At 34.8% G+C, this 21,546-nt stretch overlaps 6 protein-coding genes across 12 annotated transcripts in view; 2 read left to right on the top strand and 4 right to left on the bottom strand.

The window, feature by feature from the left end:
* LOC105567846 overlaps nucleotides 1–2,708 on the bottom strand; it is a 9,480-nt gene extending 6,772 nt beyond the window's left edge. Inside the window, exons 1-3 of the mRNA XM_012023060.1 lie at nucleotides 2,246–2,708; nucleotides 416–535; nucleotides 217–334 (exon numbers count right to left, since the gene is read on the bottom strand). Coding sequence (XP_011878450.1) covers nucleotides 217–334; nucleotides 416–535; nucleotides 2,246–2,389 — 382 coding nt within the window. The 5' untranslated portion in view covers nucleotides 2,390–2,708. The remainder of the gene's footprint in view (nucleotides 1–216; nucleotides 335–415; nucleotides 536–2,245) is intronic.
* A 2,145-nt stretch (nucleotides 2,709–4,853) lies between these two features.
* LOC105567847 lies at nucleotides 4,854–9,820 on the bottom strand. Of its 2 annotated transcripts, XM_012023061.1 has the most exons (9): nucleotides 9,630–9,819; nucleotides 8,364–8,483; nucleotides 8,165–8,282; nucleotides 6,988–7,249; nucleotides 6,272–6,388; nucleotides 6,057–6,147; nucleotides 5,826–5,968; nucleotides 5,115–5,247; nucleotides 4,854–5,024 (listed from the first exon to the last, which is right to left on the bottom strand). In XM_012023061.1, the coding sequence occupies exons 1-9, from the start codon at nucleotides 9,771–9,773 to the stop codon at nucleotides 4,977–4,979; spliced, it is 1,176 nt and encodes a 391-aa protein (XP_011878451.1). In that variant the 5' UTR covers nucleotides 9,774–9,819; the 3' UTR covers nucleotides 4,854–4,976. The 2 variants fall into 2 exon arrangements, with proteins under 2 accessions (XP_011878451.1, XP_011878452.1); XM_012023062.1 differs by lacking the exons at nucleotides 4,854–5,024; nucleotides 5,115–5,247 and adding an exon at nucleotides 5,520–5,713 and having other exon boundaries at nucleotides 9,630–9,820.
* Nucleotides 9,821–11,082: 1,262 nt separating this feature from the next.
* Nucleotides 11,083–15,024, bottom strand: LOC105567843 (uncharacterized protein C18orf63-like). 2 transcript variants are annotated; one of them, XM_012023055.1, is made up of 9 exons: nucleotides 14,961–15,024; nucleotides 13,956–14,188; nucleotides 13,686–13,839; nucleotides 13,420–13,597; nucleotides 12,918–13,032; nucleotides 12,648–12,744; nucleotides 12,191–12,418; nucleotides 11,485–11,892; nucleotides 11,083–11,388 (listed from the first exon to the last, which is right to left on the bottom strand). In XM_012023055.1, the coding sequence occupies exons 2-9, from the start codon at nucleotides 14,090–14,092 to the stop codon at nucleotides 11,320–11,322; spliced, it is 1,386 nt and encodes a 461-aa protein (XP_011878445.1). In that variant the 5' UTR covers nucleotides 14,093–14,188; nucleotides 14,961–15,024; the 3' UTR covers nucleotides 11,083–11,319. The 2 variants fall into 2 exon arrangements, with proteins under 2 accessions (XP_011878445.1, XP_011878446.1); XM_012023056.1 differs by lacking the exon at nucleotides 14,961–15,024 and adding an exon at nucleotides 14,459–14,509.
* A 48-nt stretch (nucleotides 15,025–15,072) lies between these two features.
* Nucleotides 15,073–17,297, top strand: LOC105567844 (tryptophan--tRNA ligase, mitochondrial). The gene is made up of 6 exons (XM_012023058.1): nucleotides 15,073–15,240; nucleotides 15,467–15,634; nucleotides 15,706–15,968; nucleotides 16,182–16,303; nucleotides 16,384–16,654; nucleotides 17,007–17,297. The coding sequence occupies exons 1-6, from the start codon at nucleotides 15,157–15,159 to the stop codon at nucleotides 17,230–17,232; spliced, it is 1,134 nt and encodes a 377-aa protein (XP_011878448.1). The 5' UTR covers nucleotides 15,073–15,156; the 3' UTR covers nucleotides 17,233–17,297.
* Nucleotides 17,298–17,393: 96 nt separating this feature from the next.
* Nucleotides 17,394–18,979, top strand: LOC105567841 (COMM domain-containing protein 8-like). 3 transcript variants are annotated; one of them, XM_012023054.1, is made up of 5 exons: nucleotides 17,394–17,791; nucleotides 17,856–17,973; nucleotides 18,040–18,201; nucleotides 18,346–18,498; nucleotides 18,710–18,979. In XM_012023054.1, the coding sequence occupies exons 2-5, from the start codon at nucleotides 17,908–17,910 to the stop codon at nucleotides 18,863–18,865; spliced, it is 537 nt and encodes a 178-aa protein (XP_011878444.1). In that variant the 5' UTR covers nucleotides 17,394–17,791; nucleotides 17,856–17,907; the 3' UTR covers nucleotides 18,866–18,979. The 3 variants fall into 3 exon arrangements, with proteins under 3 accessions (XP_011878444.1, XP_011878443.1, XP_011878442.1); XM_012023053.1 differs by having other exon boundaries at nucleotides 17,849–17,973; XM_012023052.1 differs by having other exon boundaries at nucleotides 17,394–17,973.
* A 3-nt stretch (nucleotides 18,980–18,982) lies between these two features.
* The window catches only part of LOC105567840 (neurofilament medium polypeptide), a 110,272-nt gene continuing 107,708 nt past the window's right edge, over nucleotides 18,983–21,546 (bottom strand). For all 3 annotated transcript variants that reach the window (XM_012023049.1, XM_012023051.1, XM_012023050.1), the window contains exons 7-8: nucleotides 21,337–21,411; nucleotides 18,983–21,251 (exon numbers count right to left, since the gene is read on the bottom strand). In XM_012023049.1, coding sequence (XP_011878439.1) covers nucleotides 21,207–21,251; nucleotides 21,337–21,411 — 120 coding nt within the window. In that variant the 3' untranslated portion in view covers nucleotides 18,983–21,206. The remainder of the gene's footprint in view (nucleotides 21,252–21,336; nucleotides 21,412–21,546) is intronic.

Below are 21,546 nucleotides of genomic sequence, written 5' to 3'. Positions count from 1 at the left end.
GACACCCTGTATACACACTGAAAAAACTTTTAATAAAGTATATGCGTAATCCCTCAGTCATCTTTTTTACCGGCACAGTCAAATATAGTTTTTGCGCTTGTAATTCTTTTTATTAGCTTTTATGTACCTAGCTACGCCCTTGCACATAATTAAATCACATCCGAATTTAATCAGGATGAAGTAATTAAAAATTGATTGGAAAATGTTTTTACTTACTCATTATAGCTATTGTAGATTGTCTTCCAATATCGGCATATTTGTGCATTATGTCGATTTCTCGATTATCGGATAGAATATTCCAATTACTTTTGACACATTTCCGTATTTGTTTTATCTATTGAGGCATGCAAAAAGTATTATTGTATATAGCGATTAACTTCAAATTAAATTTAGTTTAAATTATTGCAGAACTTACATTTCCGATAACAAGGAATAAATTAATGTATTTAACAAACCACGCTAAAATGAAAAAAATAAGAGCTAATGCTTCCAGAAAAAAATCAAGGTTGAATTCCGGAATGAGTAATCTCATAAACTGTAAGCAACATATTTAATAATATGCGAATAATATTTTATAATTATAGATAATGCATATCTGAAAGAAAAGTTATTTAAAAAAACCTTTCATACGCACAAAATGTGCGTTTAACGTACGTGTATTGTAAATACCCGAGGAACAAAACCATATATCTAATTGGAGACATTGCTGCAAGAAAGAGGCAAGTCCACATTTTGGCGAAAATGATGTTTTAACATCATTATATGCAACGTTCCAAGCCCGATCGATTGGTGTAAAAACGACGTACGTAAGTGCATTGTTAGTTAAATAAACTGAGATTTTTGGACTTGCCCCCCTAAGCAGATTGGTGCAAAAAAAAGATATCAGGTAACCAAAACTATGAAAAAATTAGCTAATTTAATAGTTTATTATTTATTTTTACTTATTTATTACAATAACTATCTAATAGGTACTATTTTCAAATATTTTTTGCTAGTTTATGTTCTGTTGCTAGGCATTTTTTCCATTTTTGGTGCTAGAACGAGGCAAGTCCAAATTAAAAGTGTTAAAATTTCATGTATTTTGAAAGTTTATTATTATTTGAATAAGTATGCGCAAATTGATAGCTAAGAAGAATATAATGTAAAATAAATAAACTTTCTGAAACAAAATTTGTAAACGGGGGAAAGTTTTTTCGTTTATCTCAGAAACATAAAATGTGGACTTGCCTCTTTCTTGCAGCAATGTCTTCAATTGTATCTAATTATTAAAAATGTTAGATATAATAAACTTTGATGTAATTATATCCAAATTTTAATCCATTCATTTATAAGTACATCAAATCAGATGTGGTCAGATATAGTCAGATGAAACGATATAAACATCTGACTATACCTGACTACATCTGCTTTGATATACTTATAAATGAATGGATTAAAATTTGGATATAATTAGATCAAATTTTATCATATCCGACATTATTTGATGCAATTAGATAAAATTGGATATAGCTTTTTCCCAGGGTATAGTTATCTCTTGCAAGATTATCTGAATAATATTATTATTGATAATGATTCCAAATATTGCAATTTCTTGTACATCGTTATGAGGAAAAATAAAAATATTTAACTTCTAGATCAAAACTTTTAAATCAAATATTTCACTTTAGATCAAGCAATAATAAATATACGTGATTAAATATACTTAATCAATTAGGTATATTTATCATTTGATGAAAAAATGTTACACTAAAACAACTGTGCTGCAAGATTCAAATAATTTAAAAATCAATTTACAATTATTAAACCTTTCTTTGAAATGTACAATTATATCTATTATACAATAGAGATTGAACTGCTTATTAGATAAATATCAGTATTTAGAATATTAAATCGCCATTTGTATCTGAGTGTAAAAAACACGTGTATAATGATATTTTTTAAATAATTTTGTAAGATGCCAATGACATTTATTTCATAATAATCTATATAGCTCGCGCAAAGCACGGCTCAGAAAAAAATGAAAAAAATTTAAAACAAAAATATAAAAAGTATGAATGTTTTAATTCTGATTACAATTATGTGCAAAAACCAAAATTAAATTTATTATATATTTTAGTTCGCCAAATTTATTTATATTAGAAGAACTATTATCATAAGCAGTTATAAACAATTCAGTAATGTTAGTATTGAATATATTTAACAAGTGAAGTTAAGTATTATGTATCGTATGAAAAAAATCAGATACCTGAATTGTTACATACAATCCAAAAATTAGTAATGATACTACGACTTGAATTTGTCCGATGGTAGAATTATCGTAGGGCCAGAGTCCAATCGATGACAAAAGCATATGATTATATCTATAGTACTTCGCCTCGGGAAACACCATCTCGGGTAACAGTCAAAGAGTCACTGAGAACCTATAGCCTATAGAAGTTTCTTTCCCCTTGCTTTGTCACCGCTCGCTTAATTTCTTTTATTATCATATTATTGTATTATCAACTTTTACACGTTTAGAACATTAAAGATAAGTGCTATAATTGAGATTGTGAAGAAGCATAAGACGAATATAAGATCCAAAAATAAAATATTAAATAAAAAATAGATTTCTTGCGAAGAAGCAACGATATCTTTGTATTATGTTCTATTACAGTATTAACTAAATTATCGTAAATTGTAGTCAGGGGAATATTCCTTATTTTTCTTATCTACCATAAATGTGCACACGGGGAACAGAATTTATACCAGTAGGACGTATAAAATCGAGTATGTTCACGTCTGTATTTCGTACTTCAGATTATTTCGAACGCAGAATAGTTGAATATATTCAAAACATAATGGAAAGTGAAATTAAGCTGCAATTCTTCAGATAACAAAAATTAATTATAAAACATAAATCAACAACAAATTTTGTGAGTATGACACTGTTACTGACCCAAGAGATGTTTTAATTGAACTGACCTATTATTTATTTTAAAGACAAAAAGGTACAACAATGTGATATTATTATAAAGAAGTTAAAATGACAAACTAATCTAACAATTACGTTATCATCATCATACCTGTCTCTACAACCCCAAGTGGTCCCTGGCCTGCACAACAATGCCTCCATTTTTTTCTATCCATCGCCATCGTCCTCCACGACCTTATGTTCAGTGCTCTCGCGTCAGTTTTCACGTCATCCATCCACCTCATTCTCGGTTTGCCCACTCTCCTGGTCACGTACATTTGTCCCAATAGATTTCTCTTAGCGATCCTGGCGTTGTCGATTCGTGTTACATGCCCGGCCCATCTTAGTCATGCTCCTCTGACACACCCAACGATGTTTGATTCCTTATACAGTTCGTACAGTTCGTCGTTATAGCGTATACATCATTCAATTGGTCCGTTATTTATATGGCCATAGAGTTTTCGTAAAATCTTTCTCTGAAAGTATGCCAGTCGGTCATTATCTTACATTGTCATTGTCCACGTCCCGCATCTATACAGTTCCACCGATCTAATCAGTGTCTTATATAGTTATATTTTGGTATGTTCTGATACCGAGCGTGACACCTCATTATTGGTAACAGTGCGTAGTAGGCTTTGCTTTCCTTGTTGATTCTCATCCTTATCTCCGCATTTATTGCACCATCTTTGTTGACTAGTGTTCCCAGGAAAATAAGATTTTTTCCTTTGGGTCTCACGTCATTTATTCTGTATGTGTATCCATCGATACACTTTCAAGATGTGTCTCGCATGAATACATGCATTATAGTTACATGCATCTTCGTATTTTTGCGGTCGGTTTTCGCGATCAGTTTTTTAAAAATTTTCAAGAAATTATTAATTGTTTATTTTCATCCATATTATAAATTTTAATTTATCGCGGAATGTAATTAAAATAAATATAACGTAAAGTAAATTGCTATTTTCTATGTACTTGAATTTTGAATTTAAAGATTGAGTCACGAAGAGACAGTAATTACCTATTTTCAAATAAATAACGGAAATAAAAATACATTTGATGAGTTTTATACAGCAATTTTTATTATTTAATTTTCTTCTTTAATTAACTTCTAGTGGTCGTGCATTTCGATACGATCGATGCTCGCATTTAGTTCGAACCGTACAAAATATCTGTCGGTGACGATAATAAACCGATTAAGGAAGGAGTCTTCTTCCTTACTGATCTCTGGTCAAAATGACCAGACTGTATGGCTAAGAGCAACGAAAGGTATATCCAATCTCGCCCAACGAATGAAGATTGAATACGACGAGGTAAGTGGTCAACATTGGCCACTTTGATAGAGTATGTAAGTAACGTGATGTTTGAAATAAGTTGATTTCTTCTTATTTGTCAAAATTTGGGTGGATTATACTATTATCTTCTTTACATATTCTCACACATGTGCGCGATTAGACCTCTATTAAATTCCAATCGCATGGTAGCAATAAGTCTTATACGTAATGTTCGTCAATTAATTAAATCGGTTCTTTGAATTCGAGCAACGAGCAGGATCCATGTGTCCGTACATCTGAGAGTATATCGAGATGATCACAGCGCACATTTCCGTGGTTTAGACAGTAACATTACGTATAAGACTTATTGCTACCACAATAATTTGTATCCGTAAATGCTTGTCTCTTAAACTAACCTGAAGGGGACTGCGATTTGCAGTCGAAACGTCGTTATTGTGACAAATTAAATACATAGCCAGTTATGTCGAAACAATTGATTGATTATTGATTTAATTACTGGTGAACAAAAACATTACCAACAACATTTTAATTACACCTAAATATTAGTTTAAATTTAACAACAACATAATCGAGATTCAAATTTTTTTTACTAAAAATTTTGAGTTACATTACTAATTGCCAATAATTTCTTAAAATTAATATGACTTCGTAAGTTCTCTATACATTTTCATGTATCTCTATAAAATGATAAACTCGCCGGGTGTATCTTTTGTAACTGAACTTTTTATTTCTCTTTATATGGAACACAAGATCGTCAGGAAAGAAAGAACTAAACTCATGGTCTGAAACATAAAACGTTACAGATCACAGTAATGTGATGAATATTTTTATTATTATTATATAATTTTTCTGATTACAGTATGATTTCTTACCGCGGTTAAACCTTCCAAGCAAGGACTAAACAGACCACCAGCATCAATTTTGTAACTTTTTGTAGTTTTTCTCAGTAAAAAAAGTATAAATTTTTGTATCTTTAATGGAGCATTGTACCATTCTGTATTACATCTACATTACAAAGAAATTAATTATTCTCTCAACATATATTTGCACATATAGAAATTTTATATACATGTATACATACAGGGTGTCCCGTTCTATTTTTGACAGTAAAATATCGAAATAACGGATTTCTGAAAAAATAATTCGAATCACCATTGTTGTGTCATTCGCTTAAAAAAAAATTAAATACTTAAACAAATCCTGCGAGAAAATATTACATTTTGTCAGTATACTTAAAATTTTGTACAGTAACTTGAACAATAGATATTTTAAGTATTTTTAAGTAAACTTTTTAAGGGATATGCTCAGGCACTAAAATTCGTTCCTCTTTATTACTCGATAATTGTGGCAAATTATACAAAATAGCGAATAATTTTTCTTTTTAGTTTATCCCATTTTATCGCGATCTTTGGAGTGATCATTTTTGTGTCGGACACCCTGCATATATATACACACAGTCGTGGGCTGAAAACTAAAGGTTTTCATAGTTAGCCAACGCACTATTGTTAGGGGTAGTACGCATAGTATCTTGTAACATTTTCGATACATAGTGCTTTAGAAAATAAATTAATTGTACTACATACATTGCTCGATGTACAAGTTCATCATTATTGGTAAATTCTTGCCCAACAAAATTGCCTAAAACTAAAAGCACAAGAACCGGCCACACGTAAATTAATGTTACAGTTTCAATCTTTTCCTGTTGCATCGTTATTATTCGAAATAACTGCAAATAGCATCGATAGTTGCAATATAAATAATTTAATAAAGCTGGCAATAATGATAATATTAATTTAACCGAAATTTCTACGCACACGAAAAAGACTAGCAGTGGCCGAAATTAAAGCTGTCAGAATCATAAGGAGGTACGATATTCCAAAGCTATTCTTTAATAATTCCGAAAATCTAACAGAATAAAGGGTTTTCGTTATTACTCTTCATGAGAAAATTGTAGAAAGTCGTAATATTTTATCTTCAAGCTCTTGCCAATTTGTATAACAGACTTTGTTGGAATTAGTAGCATACTAACTCAATCGCTCTTCTATGGGTGTCCACTGCATCCATTATTTTATCATGGAATATAATATAACTGTTAGCTATAGATATTTGTGAAACATCTTCGATTAACATACGTTCCATACGGTAACTATAAAATTCTGTATGTTATGAAAAAGATATGAACAAGATATATAATATCTATAATGTAGTACACAAGTATTGTAAAATTTTACTTAAGAATTATACCTATAAAATTATTCTATTATACATTATTTAAATAACTATTAATCATATTTAATCTTACATATATGATTGCATTCAGCAATAATAAATATATATCAAAATGCACCAAAATTCAATGAAATATAAATTCGAAAGCTCTCAAGTTATTTATTTCTCCGTTTATAGTATATCTTCTTGCCCTATTTCTATTCACTATTTCATATTAGCGTGACCACATGAGATTAGGCATATAAAGTGAGAAAAAAAGCAACGTAAAACTAAAAGTGACAAATAATAAGGGGAGACTACACGATACCAAGGTTCGAATGTACATAAAATCTAATTAATTCTATAAATAAAAAGTTACCTAATTGATATAAATCGAGTACAAACTCCAATTTATTGCTAGGAAATGTTTTCTTCATTAAAAAATATACTAGTTCAATTTTCAGGTTGAAACAAATAAAAATAAACACAAACAGTGAAAAGTTGTTCATTAAAAAATATTTCTCTCTTACGATGTACCGAGTAACTCTAAACATTCCGAAAGCATGTAATGCGTTTACTAATAAAAATGTTTCAGCAGCTAATCCAGTAGTTCCACAAAGGAATAAGCCAATGCTTTCATGTATCATTATAATATAAAGATACTTTTCCTGAACGATTGAGTATTTTGCCTGATACAGAAGTAGACGCGAACGAGATTCATTTAAAGGCATTACTGTATCAAGAAGATCCGGACTAAATTGTATCAGATTGAAACCAACACATCCAGCGTAGGTCATAACTGAAACATGTTAAGTTTTATTAATTTATTCAGTTGAAGAAAATAATGGTTGCATCATGTTTAAACGTTCGAATTATTTGCTATGCCAAGGTTAATAAAATTATAAAAATACTCCTTTTTTAAATAATAAATAGATATTATTTAAACGTTTCATACAAAACAATATTTTCATTGTTGTTAGCATATACAGGGTGTCCCATTTTAACTAGGACAGCAAAATATCTCAAAAACTAAGCCCAACAACAATAAGATAAAAGTTGTATGGTGTCGAGGGGGACATAAGATTGTGTCATTAATTTGACCTTGGATAGTTGCTTGAAGGACACGTGAAGCTCACCTTCAATTTGTTAAGTGGAACCCCTTATTGTTTTTTGTTACAATACACAAAAATTTTCAATAATTGGAACACTATTGAAACAGCATATTCCTGAGACCAAATCAAGTCAAAAAGTCCTGTACAACTATTCAAGATCAAACCAATGGTACCATCTTATGTCCCCCTTCGAACCAAATAACTTTTGTTTGAAACGTTTTTCCGTATCTTTCATATCTCTGGAGATATTTACGTGAATCATTTAAAATGAGACACCTTGTATATACATTTTTTCTGCGTTCAAAAATAAAAAGTTATTTGGGGTGGGACATTAAATTGGGACACCATGTATATACACACGGAAAAAAACTTTTAATAAAGAATGCGTAATTATCGCATTAATTTTAAAACTCCAACAAGCACGACTTAAGGGGATCCCTCAGTCATCTTTTTTACCGACACAGTCAAATATAGTTTTTGCGCTTGTAATTCTTTTTATTAGCTTGTATGTACCTAGCTACACCCTTGCACATAATTAAATTACATCCGAATTTAATCAGGATGAAGTAATTAAAAATTGATTGGAAAATGTTTTTACTTACTCACTAAAGCTATTGTAGTTTGTCTTCCAATATCGGCATATTTGTGCATTATATCGATTTCTCGATTATCTGATAGAATATTCCAATTACTTCTGACATATTTCCGTATTTGTTTTATCTATTGATGCATGCAAAAAGTATTATTGTATATAGCGATTAACTTCAAATTAAATTTAGTTTAAATTACCGCAGAACTTACACTTCCGATTACAAGGAAGAAATAAATGTATTTGACAAACCACACTAAAATGAAGAAAAGAATAGCTAATGCTTCCAGAAAAAAATCAAGGTTGAATTCCGGAATGAGTAATCTCATAAACTGTAAGCAACATATTTAATAATATGAGAATAATATTTTATAATTATAGATAATGCATATCTGAAAGAAAAGTTATTTAAAAAAACTCTTTCATACGCACAAAATGTTTAACGTACGTGTATTGTAAATACCCGAGGAACAAAACCATATATCTAATTGTATCTAATTATTAAAAATGTTAGATATAATAAACTTTGATGTAATTATATCCAAATTTTAATCCATTCATTTATAAGTACATCAAATCAGATGTGGTCAGATACACAGGTAGTCAGATAAAACGGTATAAACATCTGATTATACCTTACTACATCTGCTTTGATATACATACTTATAAATGGATGCATTAAAATTTGCATATAATCTGATCAAATTTTATCATATCCGACATTATTTGATGCAATTAGATAGAATTGGATATATAGCTTTTTCCCAGGGTATAGTTATCTCTTGCAAGATTATCTGAATAATATTATTGTTGATAATGATTCCAAATATTGCAATTTCTTGTACATCGAAATGAGGAAAAATAAAAATATTTAACTTTTAGATTAAAACTTTTAAATCAAATATTTAGCTTTAGATCAAGCAATAATAAATATACATGATTAAATATACTTAATCAATTAGGTATATTTATCATTTGATGAAAAATTGTTACACTAAAACAACTGTGCTGTGAGATTCAAATAATTTGAAAATTAATTTACAATTATTAAACCTTTCTTTGAAATATACAATTATATCTATTATACAATAGAGATTGAACTGCTTATTAGATAAATATCAGTATTTAGAATATTAAATCGCCATTTGTATCTGAGTGTAAAACACGTGTATAACGATTTCTTTAAAATAATTTTGTATCAAAGATGCCAATGACATTCTTTTCATAATAATCTATAAAGCACGGCTCGTAAAAAATGAAAGAAATATAAAATAAAAATATAAAAGGTATGAATGTTTTAATTCTGTTTACAATTATGTGCATAAATCAAAATTAAATTTGTATATTCTAGTACGCAAAATTTATTTATATTAGAAGATATTATCAAAAGCAGATATGAACAATGCAACAATGTTAAGTTTGAATATATATAACAAGAGAAATTAAGTATAATGTATCGTAAGAAAAAAAACAGATACCTGAATTGTTAAATACAATCCAAAAATCAGTAGTGTCAGTATGACTTGAATTTGTCTGATGATAGAATTATCGTAGGGCCAGAGTCCAATCGATGACAATAGCATATGATTGTATCTATAGTACTTCGCCTCGGGAAACACCATCTCGGGTAACAGTCAAAGCGTCACTGAGAACCTATAGCCTATAGAAGTTTCTTTCCCCTTGCTCTGCCACCGCTCACTTAATGTCTTTCATTATCATATTATTGTATTATCAACTTTTACACGTTTATAGAACATTAAAGCTAAGTGCTATAATTGAGATTTGGATCTTATATTCTTCTTATGCTTATTCACATAAGAAGAATATAAGATCCAAGAAATAAAATTTTTAATAAAAAATAGATATCTTGCGAAGAAGCACCGATATCTTTGTGTTATGTCCTATTACAATATTATCTAAATTATCGTAAATTATAGTCAGGCGAATACTCCTTATTTTTCTTATCTACCATAAATGTGCACACGGGGAACAGAATTTATACCAGTAGGACGTATAAAATCGAGTATGTTCACCTCTGTATTTCGTACTTCAGATTATTTCGAACGCAGAATAGTTGAATATATTCAAAACGTAATGGAAAGTGAAATTAAGCTGCAATTCTTCAAATAACAAAAATTAATTAGTCTCAATAGTAAATACGTAAATTATAAGTCGAATAATTTGAGTACATATTAGATTATTGCACAAAAGCATTTTATATTAGATAGACATAACAAGAAAACTACGATATAATAAACATATAATCGTTAATATAACTTTAACAACAAAATCTTGAGCTATCTCGTTCTTTGCGATCGCAAAGAATTTTTTCTGTAACTAAACAAAAAACAGTATATGAACGACGCATAAGATAAAATAAATAATTAATTTTTTACGTTTGCTAAGCATTAAGATTAATTTCGAAAAATTTTAATTACTTTCGTGAAAACTTCTAATGCTGACATATAGTATATAAACCATCAACATTCACGTGACAACTTTTTGTACATGATAAATAATCTGTTTCTCAAAGGTGTATCCTATCACTGTATATTCCAAATTCAAAAAGGATTATAAGTACGTGTGGTGATGTGATATTTTATTATATTTGTGTAGACATCGACGTCGGGATCTATAAATTTTTGCCTAATATGTAATAATAACATATGTGGATAATTATTCATATACACGATTTGATTTTATACTAGATGGACTTTAACTTGCTTATTGTTAGTACTTACGAACAAAGATATTATACATTTAATAGAGATTAGTATAAAGATATTATATGTATAATCGAGCTCGAAAGAGACTTGCTGGAGACAATAAAGGAATGCATAAACCATAAAATCATATATTAAACTTTTTATTTATGAATGTATTCAAATACAATTTTTCGCTGTTTAAATCGGAATTTTTAATTACTGTGATTTTTGCTTTATAATCTTTTTACGTTCTGAGAAATAAATAATTTATAATCTATAATTTTAATTTATATTCCGATTTATTTATTATAATTTTTAAAGTTGACGCTCTAATTGTTCTATCGAGAGCATTTTTTTTGTTATACCAATTGTTCTTATGCTATAATTATATTTTAAAGATTTAACAAAGAAAAGAGTAATGACATCTAATTGTAATTGATGTGGCAAATCGAGAAATATTTCCTTAAAAATTCTTTAACAATTTTTCCTTTAGACTTTGTTTACCGGGTTTTTCTTCTTGGTCCGTCAGCTCCTTGAATGTATGTTGTTATTAATATATTGTTATTATTTGTTTCGTTATTGTGGGCAACATTGCTGCATAATAAGTTTGTGCATATAAAGTATTTACCATGAAAGATTTGTTTTCAGATTCTTGTTTAAAATAATGCGATTTGCTCTCATTTTCTTGTATGATTGGTTTGCTGGCCACAGCACTATCTGCGTTAAATAACGCCATCGAAATACTACCAGCAGTTTTAAGCAACTTATCAAAGTTGCTCGTGGTACACGTTGGACCATTTCCAAAATTGAAATCATCGGTCTCATTGTCAGTCTTGAACGCAAGAGAATCATTAACCTTTGGTAGTGATAATCGCGATCGTTTTGTGGGAATATCGCATGTATCAAATGACCGAGACAAAGGTGTCACACTGCTGGACTTTCTTGATCGAGTACCGTATCCAGTATCGCAGGCTGAAAATCTATCAACCCTTGATAATATCGGTGTGCACGCTAGAACAGCTGCTTGATACGTATCCTACGAAATCAGTTACGCATTAAAAGTAAGAATAATCAGACATACCGATTTTATTTTAGTACAATATTTAGATACTGCAAAATAACAAATTTGTTAATTATTATAGAAATATTATTATACTAATTATTATAATTATTATAAATATGATGTTATTATAATAAGAACATTAAATTATGTCATGGTTACAGCAAATGAGAGATATATTAATCTTCGTAAACGATAGTAGCAATTAATGTGCTATTTTACGTAGAAAGTTCATATTAATATTGTATAAAACATATGCAGTTCATGTTCTCACCATCGGGCACACATCCAATTGCTGCCCGCATAATTTTGTTACGCTTCCTCTTAGATCTCCAGCAAATTTATAAATCCTGGATACTGGATCCATTACAAGCGGAAGAATTTCTGGAAGTCCTGAGGTTAAGCACGTTTCAGGATATACGAAAACGCTCGACTTGAAGTAGAAGAACTCGATATCGTAAAATAAGAGTCCTTCCTTATAATCTGGTAATATGTACCCGTGCTAAAATAACGAGATTAATTGCACCATATATAGTTTACACATTATATTTGACGATTAGTAATATAAAACATATAACTTCAGCAAGTCTACTTTCGAAGAGTTCAATTATTCTTTGTACGTAGCTAATTTTTATCTCAGCAGGACTAGCAATGCAATTAATGTTAAATGAAGAAAATTGAGCTGAGAAGACATTAATTTTAATGAGTTTTTTTATATAATAGATTTATACCATATTTTCCCAATACGCCCGCAGATTTTCGTAATCCTTGTACAAGTGGTTTTCTTTAATTTCTGTCGACGTACTCAATACGTTCGCCATTTTCAAGCTACAGATATTTATGAAATTATTAATAACTGGATTTAAGTGATGATATTATAAAGTAATCAATATATTTGTTAGTTTTCAATAATTATAATATAAAGACTGGCCCAGAATTTATTTTGCAACAGCAATTTACACATTAACGAAATTCTTAGAATCTTGACAATTATTTTTCACCTCGGTAGGACGCGTACTGGTGGCTGCACGTCATGTTGCAAAGAACGCGTAGTATTCAGTCTTAAGAATGGTATTTTAAGATTTACAGCTTCCACTTGAAGCTGAGCGCTGTTATCTGCAATATTGATCTTTTCTTAAGTTCTATTTTGCCGTAGAAAATCAATATGCTTAAAGCATTTGTGAATTTGCATAAAATTTTTAAACAAATTTGTTGGCTACAGAATAAAATATTTCTAAACGCAAAGAGCACGTTGTAGATCAGGCTTCACCATCTGTTTGGCCCCTTACAACCTGAATCTTTTGCTAGCCTTCTAAATTATTCTTCACGCTAAAGAAATTCCTCTTGATATACGCATACGCAAAACTGTATATCTAAAGACCTGTACCCACGATGCTAGAACTTGATTGACTACATATTTTTCGAAGCTAGAACTTGGACCAAGTTCTAGCATCGTGGACACAGGCCTTAACGCTATAGTTAGTTAAAAATCGGACTTCGTACCGCGGATGTCTTTGATGTTTAGCGTGATCGCATTGACGCTTCCCGTCGAGCTGAGAAAATCTCGTCCCTCGACGAGGTATAGCCCGACTTTGTTCCACTGCGGTGCCAGCTTATGCTCCACGGTGAAAAGTAGGCACGTCTTGTAAACGTAAGTCGGCATTGGGTCGAGTAGATTCATCTGCGCAACATTCGCACATCGAGATCAACGAATTAGGTCAGCCTCGCCAGAGATATTACGCACTTCGCGTGTCTTTGCGATCACGTACCACCTGTATGTTGAGGGCGTCACAGTGGTCCCGGAAGGTGCAGCTCTTGAAAAAGTCCTTGGCGACGATGACGTAAAGAGAACCGCCGGTCTCGAGGAGTTTTCGATTAACTATCGGCGCGGCCATCGCGTGAGGGGTCTCTCGGAGAAATTGCCTGCAAGCCGAAACGTTTCCTCTATGAAATCGAAGGTGAACTCGTTGGCAATCCGAGGCTCACTTTAATCCGCGAGATGCGCTACAACGACATTTAACAATCGTTGTTTTACCTACCGACACTTGAGCTTGTTCCCGCAGTAGTTGGAATAGATGATAGAATTGTTTTCGGAATTCACGATCTTGCAGATCGCGCAGCAGAGATCATCCTTCTGCGGTACGGTGACGTTGAAGATTTTCGCGGTGGAGACCATAATTAGCTCTCGATCAGATGACGCAGAAAATGAGATGGTCTCACGAGGGGACACGAAGCCCGTGCGAGGAGACGAAACGTTATCCGTGGGTTATTTCTAGAAATTCGAGACAGACTAATGGATGAGATGACAAGATGAGCGATTCATTAACTGCGTCAATCGCAAACAATCTGCAAAAAATCAAAATAAAAAATTAATCCACTCGCGTCAACTTTTCGCGGTTGAACGTCACTCAGGAAAAATGGCAGACTGTATTTTATGAGCTTATTCCATTTGAGGAGCCTTTGTATCTCTCATTAAACGTAAAGTTTTGTTTTCTCGTGGCTCCCGAAATATATTTCTCGTTCTATTTAATCGCTTTCGTACTTTGATGGAAAGGAGGAACCGGAAGTTTCGTTGCTCTTCGCAAGTTGTTAGAAAACAATGGACGCCGACGCGTTTCCTCAGCGCACTCGATGAGTCCCGAATTTAAAAGGCAGTTTGCGATTGGCTGAAGCATCACTGGCGGACCAGTGGATGTTTCAGCTGCGCCTTCTACACTGGTCATTACAATTCTTTAAACTTGTAATGTTACTTAAACCTGCCAATTTATTTAAACTTGTAAGCGTAACATGTGTGGCAATTAGCGTTGCATATGTATCGAGCGTTTGGCGAATTGTCTTTTCTTCTCCTTTATGGCGAATTCGGTTGCTTGCACTCAGTGCGCACCAGTGCAAGCAATCGAATTCGCTAGTAGATATCTTTGGTTGCAGTCAATCGCTTCAAATGCTTCGAAGTAATCTTCTTCTCCTTTTGTTTCAGTAAAGATAGACAGAGAAAAGAAACACTTCGAAGCATTTGTAGCGGCAACCTTTGACTTGACCACAACCTTTATACACAGCGGTCTTTACGGGGCGCGTAGCATAAATCCTGTTCCTTGTAGCTACTCTATATTACACTTTCTACACCTTCTAAAAGCGCTTGCGTTCCCAATCGAAGAGCTCCCGGCTCCCCCCGTCTGAGCTCTCGATCGTCGGATCCTAACCTCACATCCGACGTCAATAAAGTCGATATTTATTTGAAATATGCTGAAAGTATTGCGAGCTGCTGCTCGCTTGGGAGCAGCTCGGGTAGCGAAGTCCGAGGGACTCAGGGAATACAGCAAGCAGGTTCGATCACGTTTCGTCATCTAACCTCTCTAAAGTATCCCAATCTCTCTTTATGCCCGAGACAGAATTTTTCGCGAGGTAGATAGATTTAATGTTAATCAACGTGCTTAAAGTACTCTAAGAATTATTGTTACATTTTGGGAAGAGGTTTATTCATTACATTAATTGGAGCAACAATCGGTCACGGCGTCGATCTTTTGCTATCGTGTGCTCTTCTGTTTTGCAGACAACGCGGATTAACTATCCGAAGAGGATAGTCTCTGGAATTCAGCCCACGGGAAGCGTGCATGTGGGCAATTACTTCGGCGCCATTCGGAGATGGGTGGAGCTGCAGGATTCCGGCGAAGCCGTTCTGTGCACCATAGCGGATTTGCATTCCATTACCTTGCCGCAAGTAAAACTTACGATGGATTAACTTTCGCCATTCCGACACTGACGCCTGCTGACAACGCGCAATTTTTGTAGAACCCCAAGGAATTGAGGCAGAACGTTCTGCTGATGACGGCGACACTGATAGCATGTGGCGTGGACTTCAAGAAAAGTATCTTGTTCCAACAGTCCGACGTACTGACGCACCTGGGACTGTATTGGATCTTAGTTAACATCACGACCATGGCGAGGCTGGCGCACCTACCGCAATTCAAGGAAAAGAGCGAGTTCTTAAAGAATGTACCCGCAGGCTTGTATAACTATCCTGTTCTGCAGGCAGCTGATATATTATTGTACAAGCAAGTGTCTCTCCTGTTGGATATGCAAGATAATTCTTATTCGTGTATTAATACTTCAGGGGAAAAATCTAGAATTGAAAGCACATGAAGATATAATAGATATATATTCATTTTGGAGTTTAGCAAATGGATCCTCTGCAGTATTAATGTACAATAAAAAATTGTCCTATAATTTTTGTGCAATGCAATGAATATAAAGATTCTTCCTAACAGAGCAACGCACGTTCCGGTCGGACAGGACCAAGTTCAGCATATTCAACTGGCACAAGATTTAGCGTATATATTTAACAGACAGTACGGACAGACCTTCCCGATACCGCATACTCTTATTAGTAGTAGGTCTCCGAATTTTAATTGCGATTGATTTCGATTTTGAAGATGTCGACTGGCGAGTAAAATTGTTTTACATCTTAAGATGGTCCGAGCCAGAGAATCAAGTCTCTACGTGAGCCCATGAAGAAAATGTCAAAATCACACGCAGATCCCAAGACCAGGTTGAACATCTTGGATGAGCCCGACGTGCTGTTGGAGAAAGTGAAAAAGGCTGTGACTGACTTCACGTCCGAAGTGACTTACGAGCCAGATGAACGACCAGGCGTGAGCAATTTGATTAATATACACTCTCTGTTCACCGGGAAGACTCCGGAGGAAATATGTAAGGAGGCCGTAGGATTAAATACAGGACAGTAAGCATTTGACGAACATTTAGATTTTATTATACATTAGCTGCGTTCGGCGCTGCAAGTACGAGGTGCGTCGGAGTGCTGCTTTGCGTTCGAGCGAGCTAGAGTGGGAAATGAGTGAAAAAAAGAGGAAGCCCAGTCAGAAATGACTCATCGATCGATGTTGAATCCAAGTCAATACGATGGTTTTCCATCCACGAGTCGTTTTTGACTGGAAATGCACTTCGGCGCCTCAGATTTGCTATGTCGAACGCGACTAACATATGTATACGTACATGAAGTAATTATTTTCGGAAACTTTCATAAATGAGTAAGTTAATGAATGATTATTACGAGTTATCCTGATTTTTAATAGGTACAAATTGGTATTAGCCGACGTAGTGATAGAAAAATTGTCTCCAATTCGCAAGGACATATTGAGATTAACCGGAGAACCCGCCTATTTAGACGAGATTTTGAAGGAGGGTGCGGAAAGGGCGACGGAACTTGCGACAAACTGTTGGACGGAAGTTAAAGGAAAGGTTTTCGGTAACGATCTACAGGACGTGAAGAACGTAACGAACGTTGCAAAAGTTTTGTAGAATACAATTCATTACTGTTACTGAACTACGATATTTGTAAAAAAATATATTAATTTATACATTAAGGAATTTGACTCTGTTCTCATGTCAAGGATCAGTTTGCCGTTCAAATGGCCCATCATTCTGTTACAAGCTCATTACTGCTCTATTATTATTGCAATTTGTACATATTTTATTGTTACAATTTCTTTGATTTTCGCTCGACCGTTCTGCAAAAGTTAAAATGATTTGTTATTCAGTTATTTTATATCTCGCGCTAATTTACTCAGGTATATACATACACGCATGTGTGCACGTATTTCCGTGATGCGCCAGCAGGTGACGTGAACTGCGTAAACGTCCTAACCTCACGTCTGTTGTTGCTCTCTCGATCGAGCGAAAGGATTGGAGCAAGTTTGTCGTAATATATGAGTTTATACGTAAGATTTGGAAGACAGTGAAACGCGCTAAATGACAAACGAGTCGACGGCGTTCCCATAAAGGGAACGAGAAAAGGTGGCCTTCTCTCGGCGTCTAAAGTCACGTTCAATCAAGTCTTCCATCGACTAAGTCACACCAGGTGCAATTATGAGGTTTGGTAAATTTCCGGAATTTAAATTCTAATCCGTTTTCGCAGTTAGCAGTGTCGCGATGACGTTGCCAATGTAAAGGAAACGCGGTTTGAGGAACACAGTCATGGAGAGCGCTCAATCTTTGTACATCAGCCTCTTCAGCGAGGAGAAGAGCGACGTCTTGAAGGAGGTGAGTAACGCAATAACGGCCTTGCTTTCGTCTGATAATCGCCCGACCGGCTTGTTTTGTATCCAGCTGTTGCACGCGTGCGTCGACGAGATCTGCGGTCGCCCAGGGCCGTCCTATCGCAAGTTCGCCAACAGCATGGACTGGAGCAGAGCGGAGTACGAAGGGGTTTACAAGCTAATATCGTCGTTGCTGCGGAATCCCGTTTCTCTCCACACGGTGGAGGAAAAGGTACGACGGCTGAGATACTGGCCGTCACGTCGATCGAACTGAACTCTCGTCAAATTCATTAGTGCAGTGCGGCATAACTGACATAATATAACTCTACACTCACTTTGCCTTCCTAAATGTCATTGGGAAATTATTGTTTTCTAGATGCCGCAAGAATACCATGAGTTACCCGAGCAAGTGCAACAGAACATCCTTACTTGCTTGAAGGTGCGCAGGGAACAACTGACGGACGCTTTATTGAAGGAACATTGTAAGGCAAAACTGCCGACTGTGATCGATCACGATTGGAGATTGAAGGTATGAGATTGGCCGCGTTCAGCGGAGAAAACTGCTTAATTAGCGCCTCCCTGTTTAAAATATTAAATAGAATGGGATCAGATTACATTAGATAAAACTCTTATTTATTTACACTGAAATTGCATGTAATCTAATATTCTATTAAAAAGAAGAACAGGTGCCGTATAAATAAGAGTTCTACACTTAATTGGTTCGTTACATTTCTCTATAGTTGGTGATGGGTTCAAGTAAGATGGCTTCGTTAAGAGAATCACTGCTCCAGGTCGATCTCATAGTGGAAGATAAGGAATCTCGACGTATCATAAATTTGGAATTGAATAAAGACGAGCTGGATACGATGATAAATAGTTTAGAAAGGCTATTGTGATACTTTTTTATAGAAAGGGAAAATAACGTGTATATAACTCGTGTATATTAGTATAAAGTTGCGATATCGATGCAGGACACAGGTTTCTAAAACGAAATAAATACTCGCCGCTGATATACTTTGTTTCACAGTTTATTATAGGTTATAGATAAATGTAGAATAGTTTAATTACTATTATAACTGCTGATCGAAGATACTGGAGACTGTACTTCCGCGTCTGAGGCGGTTTCGATTCAAAGGTCTCATTCACAATTTTGTTAGTCTCCGGCGCAAAATAAATAAACGAGCGAGGTTTGCCTCGACGGCGCCTCAGAGTGATAACAATCACTAGAGAATGTTACGGGTGCACGGGTATTATCAGTCTCGGTGTGATTTCGCTCGTGAAGATAAGAATTTCGATAAAAAAGTTCGCTCTCGTCGCCAAAACGCGTCGTCCTATCAAGAAGAAAAGTTAAATTTCTCTTTCGTTGTAAAGATCATTTCTTTTTTTTTCTTTTTTTACGGACAGATATATTTAATGAATGGTTTTTACTATACAACTTTTAACTTTACTTCTTTCCCGCCCATACACGTAAATATGTATGTAACCACTTAGAAATTAATGCCGATCGTGGACACGAGCACAAAACTCGGTCCCTTTCCTCGCTACGCTCGGCGATATTACCGGATATCGGAGCGTCGTCACACGTGTATAATGCGCTTCTCGTTTACAGCTTTATTGATCTACGGCTACGATCTTGATAAAAAAAGCTTCTCGTAAGGTAATTACTCTTTTACTTCTGGAGATCCGTATAAACGTAGAAACGTAGAAACATCGTATGAAAACCTGACAAAGGTACCGTTTCCGGGGGTGGTAAATTGTGTATGTCTCGTAAATTGTAATTAGGCGATTTTTTTTTAATGATTATCATAAAAATTACGATAGGCTTCGTCATAAGTGTTCTCTCTCGTATGGAGAAGTAGCAATGTTCGAACAAACGCCGAATTTACATAAACTCATTCTCTCTATAGTCTAGATTAATATATCACTTACATCTCGTTTTTTTTTCGACTTACTGTATATACTTTATTTCGTATGTTTCATGTACGTATATACGTATACGCGTTGTAAAATGTCCTCTTTGCTCAGTATTGGTGTAATAACGTCTCTCCTCGTGTGCCTCGCAAGCGCCTTTGTGTGCGCGCGCGCGCGCGCGCCTATCAAAATTATATGTTTAAAAAATGTGCAGTTCCTCGTTACAACGTAAAACTCGATTGTACAGATGTAAACGGAAAAAGGAAAACCAAGGACCGCGATGGAAATGCGAGCGAAACAATATGCCGGGTGCCCTCGAAGTGTCGCCGATGTGAGTGCGACTTTTATGCATACGGAACTTCGTCGCGTGTCGCTGAACAAAGCCTCCTTACCCTTATCTCGCTCGCGTATTTCCATCTTTCTCCTGTTCTCACCGTGGCGAAGACGCGTCTCCATCTCTCGGTTCGCGCGCTTTCATTCTCTTTCCCCTTTCACACCGTCAATCGCTATATCACACACAGCCTGCCCTCTCGATTTCTTCCTCTATATTTCGGCTTCCTCTTTCTCTCTCGCATTCTCTCTCATGCTCTCGCTTTCTTTCTGTCTCACTTTCACTCTCGTTCACACTTTTTCGCTCTCATAGAGTACAATAGTTATGTAATTACGGGAGGGCGCCATCCAATGAGTATTTCCTCTGGAATGCGCGACGAACGATTCTCGCCCTATCGCCTCGACGATCTTAATTAATCGCTCCTATCGCTTGTCCGTCGCGCGATGTTCGAGCATTAGACTTTATCTCAGTAACAGTTAATGATACTTAAAAAATTTCTACACAGCAGGGACGTTGTAACCCGCGGCTGGACGAAGATCCAAAAGCATTTCGGCGCTCTTCAAAGCCCTTCCCGCGCGCCATAAGGAAGCGAGCGTCGTTTGATCCGTGAAAGAGACCGTGCATGAACGTCATGTGTGCTTATTCAGAATCATACAATGTATTCATGCAATGAATGACCTCGCGAACGTAAATAGTTCTTAAATAAACGATCATGGACTTTCACGCACGTACTCTCCCGTTTTGCCCTGCCGTAAAACACCGTCTAATAATTAATAGGCCTACTATAGAGTCTATATGCTCTCGCGATGCCGTGGTCGTCGTCATCGTCATCGTCGTCATCGCCCCGTTTTCCCCTTTTGCTGCTCGTAACGAAAGAACGTTATTTTCTGTTTGCAGGAATGGTCCAAATATACATATCTATATAATATACTTTTTTGGTTTTAACGAGAGAAAAGAACTTTCTTCTTTCCAAAATACAATTCGATTAGTGGCGCTTATTCGTTTATGTTGTTTTGGTGGTGCGCGTCAGCGATGATTTCCTGAAAAAGAAAAGATTAATGGCTCGTCTATTTGAATAGGAATCAATGTTGCGAGAACATCGCGAGAAAAAAAAAGAACACTTACATTCGTGTTGCATTCGATAGCTTCGTTCACTGCCGCCGCGACTGCTTTATCACTTATGTCGATCTCCTCGATGGCCTTTGGACAGAAAGAGAATAAGAGCATTAGTGGCGTTTATGACTGCTTAGTCACTGTAAAAAGGTGTAATCGCGGTATTAATCAGATGGCCCCTCGCTCATTAATCTTCGTCGGCCAATATACTCGATAATGACC

The sequence above is a fragment of the Vollenhovia emeryi genome, unplaced genomic scaffold (genome assembly GCF_000949405.1).
Source record: "Vollenhovia emeryi isolate VEMERY1.0 unplaced genomic scaffold, V.emery_V1.0 DF939133.1, whole genome shotgun sequence".
Classification (NCBI taxonomy): domain Eukaryota; kingdom Metazoa; phylum Arthropoda; class Insecta; order Hymenoptera; family Formicidae; genus Vollenhovia; species Vollenhovia emeryi.
Note: the sequence above shows the minus strand (reverse complement) of the source record. Positions and strands in the feature narration are given on the sequence as shown.